The sequence below is a fragment of the Ceratotherium simum genome, chromosome 1 (assembly GCF_057802395.1).
Source record: "Ceratotherium simum simum isolate JZ-2026a chromosome 1, ASM5780239v1, whole genome shotgun sequence".
Classification (NCBI taxonomy): Eukaryota; Metazoa; Chordata; class Mammalia; order Perissodactyla; family Rhinocerotidae; genus Ceratotherium; species Ceratotherium simum.
In genome coordinates, this window is record NC_141900.1 from 95,020,749 (window position 1) to 95,034,087 (window position 13,339).

The following is a 13,339-nucleotide window of genomic DNA, read 5'->3' on the forward strand; positions in this document are numbered from 1 at the left end:
CCTTTTTCTTTTAAAGAGCATCATATCTTTTCTTAATTTTGATCAAAGAATCAAAATATAGAGGTGAATTTTAGTAAAAGTAATTATTGTGTTGCTAAGAAGTTCAAATTCAACGAAGAACTTGCAAATTGAATCCCAAATCTGCCACCAGCAGCCGTGTGTCTGCTGGTCTTTCCACCTCCCTGTGCCTCAGTTTCCTCATCTGTAAAACAGGGAGGCTGACCTAGATCAAAGACCCTTTCCCCTATTTAACATCTGAGCAGCATTAAGGGGCTGCATGTTGTAAAGATAACAGAGCAGGAATCTGTGAGCACGGATGTGATACCCAGAGGCTGACCCACATTTAGAAAGTTAGGCTGTTTCAGGAGAGCTGGCAGAACAGGTTTCCACACATCCACAGCTGAAATGCTGCTTCTGCTGTTTGTTTGATCCTCCCCCGCTCCAGCCCAGAGCACCCCATGTTCCCCCAAAGCACTCCCCTGGAGAGGCCCCTTCTCTCCCTCTCTGGCCTCCCCAGAGAAAGAACAGCAGCCTTGTTCCCCAGCACTGCCCCAGCCCTAGGAGCTGCCCATCCTCTGAGAGGTCTGGCCAGCCCATCACACAGCCCTCTCCGCACCCTTGCTGCCACCACCTGCTCATCCTGTGACCCAGCCCCTCCGGGATGCTGGGCCCTGGGGCTGACTCACTGGAGAAAACCATTCATTCCTGTTCCTGGTGACCCATTTGCCTCCCCTGATTACCCTGCCCATCTCCTCCAATCCCTGATGCCCCTACGGACATCACAGAACCTCATCCTGCAGAAGGGCCCAACCCCTAGCCCATCAACTCCATTGGCTTCCCTCTCCTTTTCTGTCCGAGTGGTCACCATCTTCAGATACAGCAGTGAGGCTTCCTAATGTGCTAGAATCGCTGGACTCCCAGCCCATCCACTGTTTCAACCCACAATCCCTACTCTGCTTAAATCCCACCGTTCATGCCCAACACCAACTAACAGAGGGCAGGAAATGGCACTGACTGGGTCCTCCACCAAACCCTTTAGCTGTATCCCGAGTCCTCACAACTATTTCTTGTCAATCACACACGCACACACTTGCCCTGGACCCCACTACCTCTTTGCACCAAGATTCTGAGAGTTATGTCATTTTGACTTCTCCCCATCCCAGTGCCCACCCCTTCCCACACTCACGGGAATAGCTCCCTGCAGCCCAACCCCTGACCACACAGACCCCATCCTTCTCTCAAATTTCCAGTCCTACTAGTTGCACTTCCTGTCTTGCCTTCTCAAAGGTCAGCAAATCCAGGGACCTCTGCAGTCTTCACAGCTCCCCTGACTTTTCTGGAGCATTTGATCACCTCCCACCCCAGGCTCCTCTTGCCACTCTTCCCACCCGTATTCCCAAATGGACCATTCCTGCTTCCCACTTCTCAGCTCCCAGCTGAGATGGTTAAAAAGTGTATAATCTGTTCATTTACATTTAAGACTTAGAAGGCAAGCACCTGATTCAATGGTTCTCTCTGACACCCCTCTGGCCACCCACCTACACTGTAGTAGGACCAACTACTTAATCAAAAAGCAATGAATGAAATTTCAGGATTAGTCAGGATGTGGGGGAAATATTTTGGGGGCTCTGAAAATCATACCATATACAACTAAGTGACCAGCCCTGCTGGTGGGTAACGTATTGTTGCTGCTTCTTTTTCTGGTCATTTAACTCCGTTCTCCTCTGGTTTGATTAGCTGCCCTCGTATAAGGTTCCAGATCACTCCCAACCCGTTCTAAAGATGGAAAAACTAAAGAGCCTTTGATCTGAGAACTACCGGACAAGTGAAGTGGAGGCATCAAGTGGAAAGTGGACACAGTGTATTAGGAAGGTGGGGGGATGGGCAAGAAGGGTGCAGGTGCAGAGAGAAATCCGGGGCTGAGGACTGAACCTGGAGGCCAACAGGTACAGCCACTGGGGAGGGGGCAGACGGCCTCATAACATGGAGCCGCTGTGCCAGCCCCTCCACCCTCAGTCCAGGGCCAGCCAATGCCCAACAAACAGACTCCGATAAACTGCTGGGGTGGAGGGCACACACAGACACATCCACCCGCTGTGTCCACAACACCCTTTTCCCAATAGTGAATCTGGGTTGTGTGGGGCTTGGAATTTATATGAATTGGGTGAAAGAAAAAAATACACATACGTATCTTCTGCAAATTTAACTGAAACATATGATCATGTGACCATACAGCTAGGGCCATGGAAGAGGCCCCAGCAAGTGAGGAGCCCTAAAACTTCAGCTTCATCAGCTTCATGATAAATCCACACTCAGCGCCCACCCAGGGCAGTAAAGGGGGCTCTGTTATATCCTGACACCCAGAAAAGTGCCTGTACCCCACGGGTGCTCAATAAACAGATGTTGAAGAAAGAGCTGCAGTCATCACCCACTTCAGACAAATATTCTTTTATTTCCATACTCTGTTGTGACATTTGCAGCACAGATATTCAAATCTCATGGGGACATAAAACCCATATTCAGAGGGTGTCCAGTGCACTTAGGAGGTGCAGGGATGGCATTCACGGGCCAAGCCTGGAGGTCCTCAGGGGGAGCCACTCATCCACGTCACTGGCCAGGGTGAATGTGCTTCCTCTGGATGACACTAACCGCAACCAGGACAAAGGGAAACAGACAAAGACTCAATGACATCACACAGTAGCCACTTGTTCTAACAACGTGATATATGGGCCAATTCCAAGGCCAGAAGCCCAGGAGAGGCAGCAGAAGAGTCGCCTGGATTAGAGCCAAAGCAACAGCCACAGTGACTGTGCCTCCCTAGGCCCACAATATAGGTTTCCATATACTGATTACTACTGTGTCATTCTGACAAAAAAATAAAACAAGATGCCACCGAGACTGTGAAAAACCGAATCATGGGAGAGACAAACTCTTAAAAATTAAAACCAATCCATAAAACACTACCTGGAAACTCTGTGCCTGGTGCCAATCAGCAGCAAAGTCAACAAAGAGAGTAAAAAATAAAACTTCAACCCACTAGTAAAAAGCAATAACGGGCTCACCTATAATCACTACTGGTTAGTCCACTAGCAAGCCCAAAAGTGACTTAAAAGTGAAAACTATTGTCAGCAAGAGATTAAGAATGTAACTTCATCGGGAAGTCAACAAACAGTTCATTAAAAGTTTCTTTGTTTAAAAAAAAAAAAAAAAACAACAACTTTCCCAAATAGCTACTTCAAGGAAGACAAGCCTGAACGGCATAAAAAACATCCTCCTGTGCTCACTACCGGCTGCCAAAGAAAGACGCTATGGAGAGCAGGGTGGAGGCCCCGGCCGTAGGCTTGTCAGAGGTGGTGTACTGGATGACATACTCCGGGTAGACCTGGTATTTCTCAAAGATCACGAAGATGGAGGGGTCGGACATGCTGTTCACACAGCTGTCATAGAAGACGTTGCTCTGGCCCTCCCTGGCCGGGGGGCGGACAAAGGAGGAGTTGCCCCGGGTGAACTCGCCCACCAGCACCCGAGCCAGAAACATCATGTGGGACTTCGTGTCAGATTTGCTGTAGTGGTGAGAATACGCAGCATCTCGGGCAAAGTAGCTTCCTGCAAGGACAAGCACGGGCTCAGCTGGGCACCGAGAGGACAGCCCACAGCCAGGAAGGGGAGGCTCCAGAGTCCTGCCAACCAGGCAATGCCAATGGCCTCTGCTCCTCCATCACTGTATTTCCTTCCTCCCTCTTCTCCCACTTCTCCAGCCTTTCCCTCGTGAAGGGCATCAGAGGGGTCACCCAACTCCAGACAGAAAACTCCCTTCAAGTTCCAAACCTGTCACCCAAATCCTAAAGGTTTCTGGGCATCTCACTACTTAACCCCCTAAACCTCAGTTTCCTCAGCTATAAAATGGGGCTGTCATGCCCAACCTCATAGGGTTGGTGCGGAAAGTGACCAAGATCCCACATATGGAATCACTCTGTAGACCCTGGCAGCCCAACGTATAGAATTATGAACCTTGTCAAATTGGAACCTGAGCTGGAAGCTGCCACCTGTACATTCGGATTCACAACCTACTGCCGGTTCTCGTCCACCTAGAGCCCACAGCCATCGCCACATGGGATTCAGGCTGACGGATAGACAACTGATGGGACTGGAATAGGGAGAGCTGATTACAGTATCACACTGTTATGAGATTTCCTCACTTTAGTAGCCACGGCGTGGTTACAGAAGGTAATGTTCTCGTTCCTGGGAACTGTTAAAGGGTGAAGGGGCAGGATATATGCCAGCTACTTGCAAATGATTCGGAAAAAAATAGAGGGAGGATAATAAAGCCAATGTGGCAAAATGTTAAAACTGATGAATCGAGGTAAAACTCATGCAAGAGTTTTTTATATTATTTTTGCACCCTTCTGGTGAGTTTGAAATTATTTCTAAATAAAATTTAAAACTAAGAGACAGGAAAACACTCATAACTCACAACTTGCATGACATAGTACCATGAGTGTATCAGAGGTGTTCAGATTTCTATTCTAACAAAACAGCGCAGGCATGGTCTGGGGACCTGGCTCAGGGCTAAAAGGCACCCCTTTCTTCTGCCGACCCGTGCTCACCATCTCCCAGGGCCTCTCTCCACAGGGATGCAGGCCTATCTCTCAGGGAAGCAAACCCCAGCCTAAGTAAGGAGGCCCCTGCTCAAACCTTGGGTCAGGCTCCTGAATGCACACTGAGGAGTGCGAGTGAGGGTATGGCCAGCTGGCACCCCGCAGAGGGCCCAGGGCCATTGCTCACTGAGTCTGAACTGGGTTTTCACTTACACTGGGTCCCCCCAGGCCCTCCATCCATTTGCTTTAAAACGGTTTCCCAGGACCTGGGCAGCAAGGCTTGGTTCTGGCCCTCGCCCTTACCCTTGCCATAGGATGTGCCATGAAGACCGCAGATCCGCCAGTCAAAGTTCTGCTGGCAAATGGCATCAACGAAACTGGCGCTGGTGCCGTGGAATAGCTGCCTCTCATCTACCGTCTTCCCTCCGTTTCTCTTCTGCATCTGCCCTTTTTGCCTAGAAACGCGGGAGAGGAATGTGTGCTGGAAGCAGAAGGAGCTTGCTGCCAAATGCAGGCTACCCGACCCAAGAAAACATATTTTATTAGAAGTATCAGGAGACCAGGAGATGCAGGTCCAGGCCCATGGGACTCCAGCCACAGGCCAGGGAATGGGAAAGAAGGTGGAGAAAAGCAAAGGGAAGCCTTTCTTTCCATAGCTCTAGGCCTCCAGCAGCTCCTTGAACTCCCAAAGTAGATGAGCTCTTGGAAGGCAAGGGTGCTTCTTCCCCACCACTGTGATCCCCTGTGGAGCTCAGCCAGAGGAGCTAGAGGATGCTTGGTGGAAGCCATCCTTCTCCTCACTCCTTAAGTTACCCTGATTTCATCACTGGGCCCAGAGTACAGATGACACTGTCTAACCTCTTGTGAGGACAGGTCAGCAGGACCCCAGGCCCACCGTGACCTGCTGCAGATCTCCCGATATGGACAAGTGCCTGGGTGCCCAAGCACGTGCCAGTCCTCAGGCACAGAATAAGGCCCCTGCTCTCTGGCTGTCAGGATGCTAGTTTATACGCCCAGGGCTAAGGGTGTGAGTGGCTTGTACTTTCCCATCTCCTCAATCTTCAGGCAGGGAAGCAGAGCACACAAGTGCGAGTGCTGGCTTTGTCACCAGGAAAGCCTCAGTCCCCTCTGAAGGGATATGTCAGCACTAAGCTATAAAGATGATGAGATAAGACAGGAAAGCAATGACACAGCTCCCGACTGCAGCAGCACTGGACCAGCAGTGGCTGCTATCTCGGGTTGTCCCTGAAGCCCGGGGCCCGTTTGGTAAGCAGCTAGCCTACCGTGTGTGCGTCTGAGGGGAAAGAGTAACCAGCCCACCAAGAGCGAGCCCCCAACGCACCACTGGTAGACTTCCCAGAGGGCCAGATTCTGGACTCTCTCGATCTTCTGAATGAAGCAGAAAGGCAGTGTGTTGTTAAAGAGGTTCCAGACCTTCTGATACTCCTCTGAGGAAGAACTGAGGGCAATCCGCTGCAAGGGGCAAATATTTTTACCACATTATCATCCAAGTGTGGAATACAGATCAATCCCTTCCCAAGGCTGCTCATAAATGCTAGAACTGCAGAAGGAAGGAAGCCCAGACAGTGATGACCACCCTCTCCTTTGCCCCGGGGTGTAGCGTCTCCAGGTGCAGGACATGTGCAATTTGTGGTCACTTCCCTCCTGTTTACTGTGAAACCACAAGAAGGACAGGATGTGAGGCTTACACCAGTACCATCCTGGGTGTCTCTCCTTCTGATCCCACAAAAGGCAGATTACATAGTCTACAAGACCACAGCATCGGTGTCAATAAATGCAGAACACGCACATTTGGTAGGGAGGGGGCAAACCCAGCAAAGCAGGTTCGGGCTCATGGGCAGCAGTACTGAGGGCGAGGCCAGCCTGGCAAATGGGCACACTGCAACTCAGAAGCCTGGCCGCTGTGTCCCTCCCAGCTGAGCCCGCCTCTTCCTTAGTGTCAGCTCCGGGAAGCAACACTCCCAACGAGCCAGGAGGAGGCCCTGACCAAGAGCCGCTGACCATCATGGAGGGACAATCCACAAAGCAGTTGCAGCCTGCACCCAACCAGCCTCCCTATTCCTGGCTCCAAGAGGCCTGCCCCAATGACAGCCTGTTTGGGGATCTCTGGGAACTCCCTCTATACCATCCCCTACCCCACCCAGAGTGCAGCCTTATAATAAACACCTCACCCACCCCCTGCAAAGACCCTAAATGATCAGAGCTCAGTGTGAATGTCCATGGGTCTCTGTAACTCAAATTCAGACTCTGGTTTCCCTGCTCCCATCCCACAGGAGGACCCCAAACTCCTCTCCCTCAAGTATGGAACCAGCCCCACCCCTCCCAGACCAGAAACTGTCGGGGGCTCCCACACCTGTCACAGCCTGCAGCTCGGCTCCATGACTAAGGCTCTCCACAGCACAACCCTGACCTCTCTCCTGCTCTCCCGCGTCTATGCATGCCCTCCACCCGAGATACTAACCTGGGGTCCTCCCCCATGCAGTTTCCACCAACCTGTATGTTCTTCTCCCACCTCTGCCTGTATAAGCACCAAGCCACTGTTTAGGTGTGGACCCAGTGACACCTGCCCTGATCCCCTCAATATGGTCGCCTCCTCCTCTGACGCCCGAGGGGTGCTGTCTGAGCTTGCCCAGCTCTTCCCATATCCTGCTGGTGCAGTGGGTGTGTGTGTGCTTTGTACAACTTGACAAGATGAGTCCTCCAGGGCAGAGACTGCCATGTTGTAAAGGCCGGTGTGCACAGTGCCGGGCAGGAAGCCAGCCATCAGAGGTCAGTCCAAGCACCCCCCACAGACGGGCAGCATCAGACATTGGCTTGAATACTCTACCAAACTCAGTGTAGCTCCCATTAGCTGGCAGGCCCTAAATGAACTGTTCAATTGACTATTCCTCTTCTTGTCGTCTAGGATCTAGCACCTTCCAACAGCAACTGCCCCTAGAGATATCCCTCACCATACTCTAATCCTCCCCCCTGGTTTCTTTTCCTTTTCTTGCTTATTAAAACTAATATTTATTGGCTAAGCAGCTCTTAAGCTCCTTTTTTCTGCCCTCTCCAGAAAATTTCCAGTTCACTGTCCTCCATCCACAATACATCCTCTCCCCTCAGGGCCACAGCCATCTCCTGGGTGGTCATCCAGCCTTAAAATCCCCAAGACCTGAAAAAAAACAAAACCCCACACACACCTCTGCCCTCTTCCCTGAGCTCTTCAGTGGTGGAGGAAACAGCACAATCGCTCACGCTCACCTATATCTAGGAACACGGTCCTCCCCAGCCCGAGGCAGCACGAGTTCCATACCTTAAAGCCGGGGTCCGGCAGGGCTGAAGGGTCCCAATGGTCTGGGAAGCTCTTTGGACCTTGAAGCTTGACGCTGCTACAAAATGTAAACAAAAACACTGAGACATTTTGTTCTCAGACATAAGCATATCTATCAAAAGGTGGCCTCCACATCTTTAGTCTCAGCATATCATTTTGTAAATGTGAGGAGAAGGCAAGGAAGCGCATAACCACACTAACCACCATGTGAGAGCACTTTTATCTTTGCCTGTGTGGCGAAAACCAAAACAATGATGCGTGAGGGATCCATTTCTCACCTAGATCCCAATTCCTGCACAGAAGGGAGAGAGCATCTAATAAAGCAGCACACACAAACCCTTATCCACAATCTTGAAATTCAAAGAGCTCTGAAACTTTTATTAAAAAGAGCCTCAATGGTAGGGGGCTAGCCTGGTGGCATAGCAGTTAAGTTCGTGCACTCCACTTCGGTGGCCCGGGGTTCACAGGTTCGGATCCCAGGCACAGACCAACACACCACTCGACAAGCCATGCTGTGGCGGGCATACCATACAAAGTAGAGGAAGACAGGCACGGATGTTAGCCCAGGGCCAATCTTCCTCAGCAAAAAAAGAGGAGGACTGGCATCGGATGTTAGCTCAAGGCTAATCTTCCTCACCAAAAAAAAAAAAAAGAAAGAAAAAGAAAAGGGAAAAAAACAGCTTCAATGATGTCTAATTGCACTCAAAAATATTTTTTAAAAACATAAAATGGATGTCAAAACTCATTTGGCAGTAGAAATTTAACTTAAACTGCTAAGATGCTACTTGTGGTCTCTATATATCCTTTTTGAAGTGACTATACTTTTTACTGCAGAAATATTAGCATGTTTAATTACAGGGTGTCACATAATACAAGCACCACATGATCTTTGTAAAAATAAAAATAAACTGAGTTCTAAAACACATGTGGCCCAAAAGGTTTAGGAACAAGGACTATGAAGCTGTAATTCCAAATCATTCCTACTCCGTTTCAGAATGCCCTGTTCTTCCTACAACAGATCTACCTCCTGTTTCTGCTGGCATGAGACATGTATCTTCAGCCTAAGCCTCAAAGAACTCCCACAAATAACTTTCCTAGGAAAATGGCACAGTTTAAACACAACTAAGCAAGGTCCCACAAGCATGAATAGCCAGAAACAGATCCATGAAGACTTAAGATGTTGAGATTATCAGGCATACTATAAAACAACAACTATTTTTTCTATGTTTAAAGAAATAGGGCCAGCCCCATGGCTTAGCGGTTAAGTGCGTGCGCTCCGATGCTGGCGGCCCAGGTTCGGGTCTCGGGCGCGCACCGATGCACCGCTTCTCCGGCCATGCTGAGGCCGCATCCCACATACAGCAACTAGAAGGATGTGCAGCTATGACATACAACTATCTACTGGGGCTTTGGGGAAAAAAAAAAATGAATAAATAAAATTATTAAAAAAATAAAGAAATAAAAGACAAACTTTAAAAACATATGCAAAGAACAGAAAACTATAAAAAGATCTGTAGGATTTGAAAAAGAACCAAATAGAACTTGTAGAAATGAAAAATACAATCCTTGATAGTAAAAATTCAATACACAGGATTATTAGCAAATTAGACCACCTGAGGAGAGAATGAGTGAGCTGAAAGATATGGGAAGTGAAATTATCCAGACTGCAGCCCAGAGCAATAAGGAGACAGAAAATGTGGGGAAAGCTGAATTGTGGAGAAGCGACTGAGAAGGCCGGAATCTCCTCAAAGCCTAAGTGAAGCTCCAGAAAGAGAAGAGCAAGAACAGGGTGGAGGCAATTTTCAAAGAGAACTAATGAGACACACCAACTCACAGGTTTAAGAAGCCCAAAAACTCTCCAAGAGGATAAATAAAAACACCTACACAGACATACCACAGTGAGAGTGCATAACACCAAGACAAACAGAAAGTCTTAAAAGTAGCCAGAGGAAAAAAGAGTGATTCTAGAAAAGAAGTGCCAATTAGACTAACAGCTCACTTTCAAAAGCAGCAATGGAAGCCAGAGGACAGTGGAGTCGTATCTTAAGCATTCCAAGAATGAAAATATCTTTTAGGACTGAGGGCAAAATACCAATGTGAGTAATTTTAAAATGTGAGTAAATTTAAAATAACAGGGTCTCATGAAGTTTAAAAAAAAAACAAGTCCAGAGGAAGGTAAATGGAATAAAGTACATGAAGGTCCTTATATTAGCTGATGGGAGGGCAAAGATATTGACTGACTTATACCTAAGTGAAGAACACATGTTATAATTTCTGGTGTGGCCTTTAAAAAAAAATAGTAATACAGTGTATAACTTCCAAACAAGTAGAGGAGAAAAAAATGAAACGACAAAAAATATCACCAAGAAGGTAAGAAAAGAAAAATATGACCCAATCACATGAATAAAACATTTTCATGGAGGATGGAAGGACAGTAAGGAACTAAACCAGATACCTGATGTGTAAACGCTGTTTCAAACTTTACGTGAAACTCCTGTATTATGACTTCTGAATATGGAGATCATACTCTGTAATCCTGTTAATTGTGTAAAGAGAGAAGCTGTTTCTGAAACTGACCCACCCCAAGAGTCCAGGTTGGCCACGGGGGCCCAAGCAGACTTGCCTGCTGGAGTTATGACAACCCGCTACCATCACAAGGGTCAGAGGGAAGAAGCGAGCACTTCACTGCATCAACATGTGCGACTCTCAGGTTACAGAGCAGGGAGATCTTCAGTCACTCATAACTTAGTCTGAATTTGACCAAATTAATCATGTTTATTTCTGACATATGGTATCTGCTTGTGGTCCCCTGAAGACTAAGTCACAGTGACGACAAAAGAGATCCAGTCTCAGAAAGGAGACAGACAGATTTTTCCAAACTGTGCCTAGGGTAGGCTCTAGATAGAGAAAGAATCAAAAATAACTTTAGGCAGTAGGAGCAGTCACAGTTAACCAAAACTCTAAATCCAGAAGCAATACTTAGAAGAGACTGATACATTTAGCTAAAAAAATAAAGTAAAAAATAAATATTTCTGCACGGCAAAATACTTCATAAGCAAAACCACAAGGCAAATAACAAACCAAGAGAAAATATTTGCAATGCATATAAGAAACTGAGAGCTGATCTCCCTAATAGATAAAAGGCTCTTAATATTTAAGAAAAATACCAAAAAGTTGACAGAAAAATGGACAAAAAGACAAACAGTCCACAGAAAAAAAAAGGCGAATGGCCATTACATGTTGGGAAAAAATATTAAACCTCATCCATAAGAGAGAGCAATTTAAAATACACTGATACACCCTCTCCCTCCGATGAGACTGGCAAAAGTCCAAGAGCCTGACAACCCGTTCTGGCAACAAGACTGAGAAAACACGCACCTCATGCGTCCTGGGGTGAGTGCATGACTGCGCAACCCCACGAAGAGGAACCAGCACTTACCTTCCAGCACTCTAACCCAATGACCCATCCCCACAAGTATGAAACAGCACGGACACCAGATGGCCCAGTGTGGCATTACACTTGTAACAGCCAAAGATCAAAAACAACACAAAACATCCCTCCAAAGGGGACAGATTAAATAAACTAGGGGACAGACACATGATGGTGAACCATGAAGACAGAAACAGAGTTCTGAAGACTTCACTGCACTGAAGTGGAGTAATTATTTTTAAATGAAAAAGAAAAGGTGTACAGAACAGTACATATAAATGTTACCTTTAGTGCAAGAAAAGGGAAATAAGAAAACACTTTTATGTATAAGCATTTGCTCATTTTTACAAAAAGAAACACAGTAAAGATAAACTAGAAACTAATGAAAATGGCTACCCACCGTGGAAACAGGGTGGAGCCAACACGCAGGAGGATGCTGACTACTGAGTATACCTTTTTCTATAGTTGAGGCTTTTAAATCTGTAAATGTTTTACACCTAGTCGAAATTAAATTTTAATTAAAAAGAGAGAAAGGAAGGCACATTTGGCTTCAAGGAAACAGGGAGGGGAAACCCCAGGACCTGACTCCCAAGGCACTCGATGTTCTTGGATTGATAGTACCTTTTCCCTCTAGCTTCTATCAACTCTTCTTTAAATGACCTTGCCGTGCTCCACAAACACAGCCGCTAAAATCCATCTGTGAAACTGTAAAAGAACCAGCAGCAACACTCTCAGTTCTCCACGAAAGAGAAATGAGCCAGACTTCTCCAGCTAATGGAAGGTGTAAGTGGCAACAGCAACAACTGCTCAAGTCCCAGCATAGGCTGTGACACACCCAACTGTAATGGGCACTCTGGTACCTCTCACCACCCAGGTTGCCCTCCCCCATTATGTGGCTGTGCGGTTTGGAGAGAACTGACCCCTCCTCCAGCTCCAATCCCATCACTCTTGCCCGAAGCCTGAAACACTACTGGTTCAGAGGGGGTCTGATCAGTGCAAAACTCAAGAATTTGTCCCCATCTGCTGCAGGAGGGCCCTCTCCCCCTCCTAAATGCTTACAAGGCCAGAATCTACCCTAGTGGCTTCTGGCAGCCATCCTGTGATATAAGGGAAGGATGAAGCTGGCCCGTTAGTGCCTGCAGTATCCGTTTTTGGTTTTATGGTATTCCACGATAGTCAAGTACTGAAATACAGGGGTTTTTATTGGTGTAATTCCATTGTTATTCCATTATTTCAACATTTAAAAAAATTCAGGTCTATGACTCAATTATCCACTTGAAAAGATTAACTGATGAGCTGGCTTCAAGTGTAGACTGGTTTGCAGATCACAAGCAGCCTTATAACTATGTATTACAAAGCTTCCACCCACAAGAATAATTTGCTCCCTGGTTCGAAGCCTTTCCCAACTAGTGGAACGTGATAACAGTAGTCAAATTGCTACAGGGGATCCTGCATTAGAACTGTCATTCATTCATGATGCAAAGAGGAACCTAAAATGCTTTGTTAGAACCAAAAAGCATGAAAAAAACCTGACTTTACAAATAAAACAAACAGATAGAAAAACCCAAAGAACTGTTTTAAAAAGATCTCCTCCAAGTTATAAAACAAAAGATAAAATCACTTGAAACAGAGGGAGAATATTAGGATTAGATAATTTTACTATTTCCTCACCATTCTCTAAATTAGTCTAAAGTCAGAAAGAAGTTTTTTGGCTTCTGGAAAAATCTGCATGAGAATATCTTCATGACTCATTAACACCACTGGCACACTTAAAGTTAAAATATCTAATTATGTCATTTTTTTTGGTGTCTTGGGTTTTTTTCCTTTATTTTATGTTTCGTTTGTCACTTTAATGCTTTATTAATTGCATCTGCATCATCATTAGAATGATAGTACATCTAACATTTATCTTTTTATAAATTTACATTATATTTTATAGTTTTATAATACACACTAATACTCTTCTATTTGAAATGT

At 46.5% G+C, this 13,339-nt stretch overlaps 1 protein-coding gene across 2 annotated transcripts in view; it reads right to left on the reverse strand.

Annotated features, from left to right (window-relative positions):
• Positions 1–2,432: 2,432 nt before the first annotated feature.
• The window catches only part of PARP12 (poly(ADP-ribose) polymerase family member 12), a 36,831-nt gene continuing 25,924 nt past the window's right edge, over positions 2,433–13,339 (reverse strand). Inside the window, exons 9-12 of one of the 2 annotated variants that reach the window (XM_087431674.1) lie at positions 7,915–7,990; positions 5,941–6,071; positions 4,902–5,053; positions 2,433–2,644 (exon numbers count right to left, since the gene is read on the reverse strand). In XM_087431674.1, the coding sequence (XP_087287800.1) occupies positions 2,562–2,644; positions 4,902–5,053; positions 5,941–6,071; positions 7,915–7,990 (442 nt within the window). In that variant the 3' untranslated portion in view covers positions 2,433–2,561. Of the gene's footprint in view, positions 3,607–4,901; positions 5,054–5,940; positions 6,072–7,914; positions 7,991–13,339 lie in introns of both variants that reach the window. The other variant, XM_087431667.1, reaches the window with a different exon arrangement.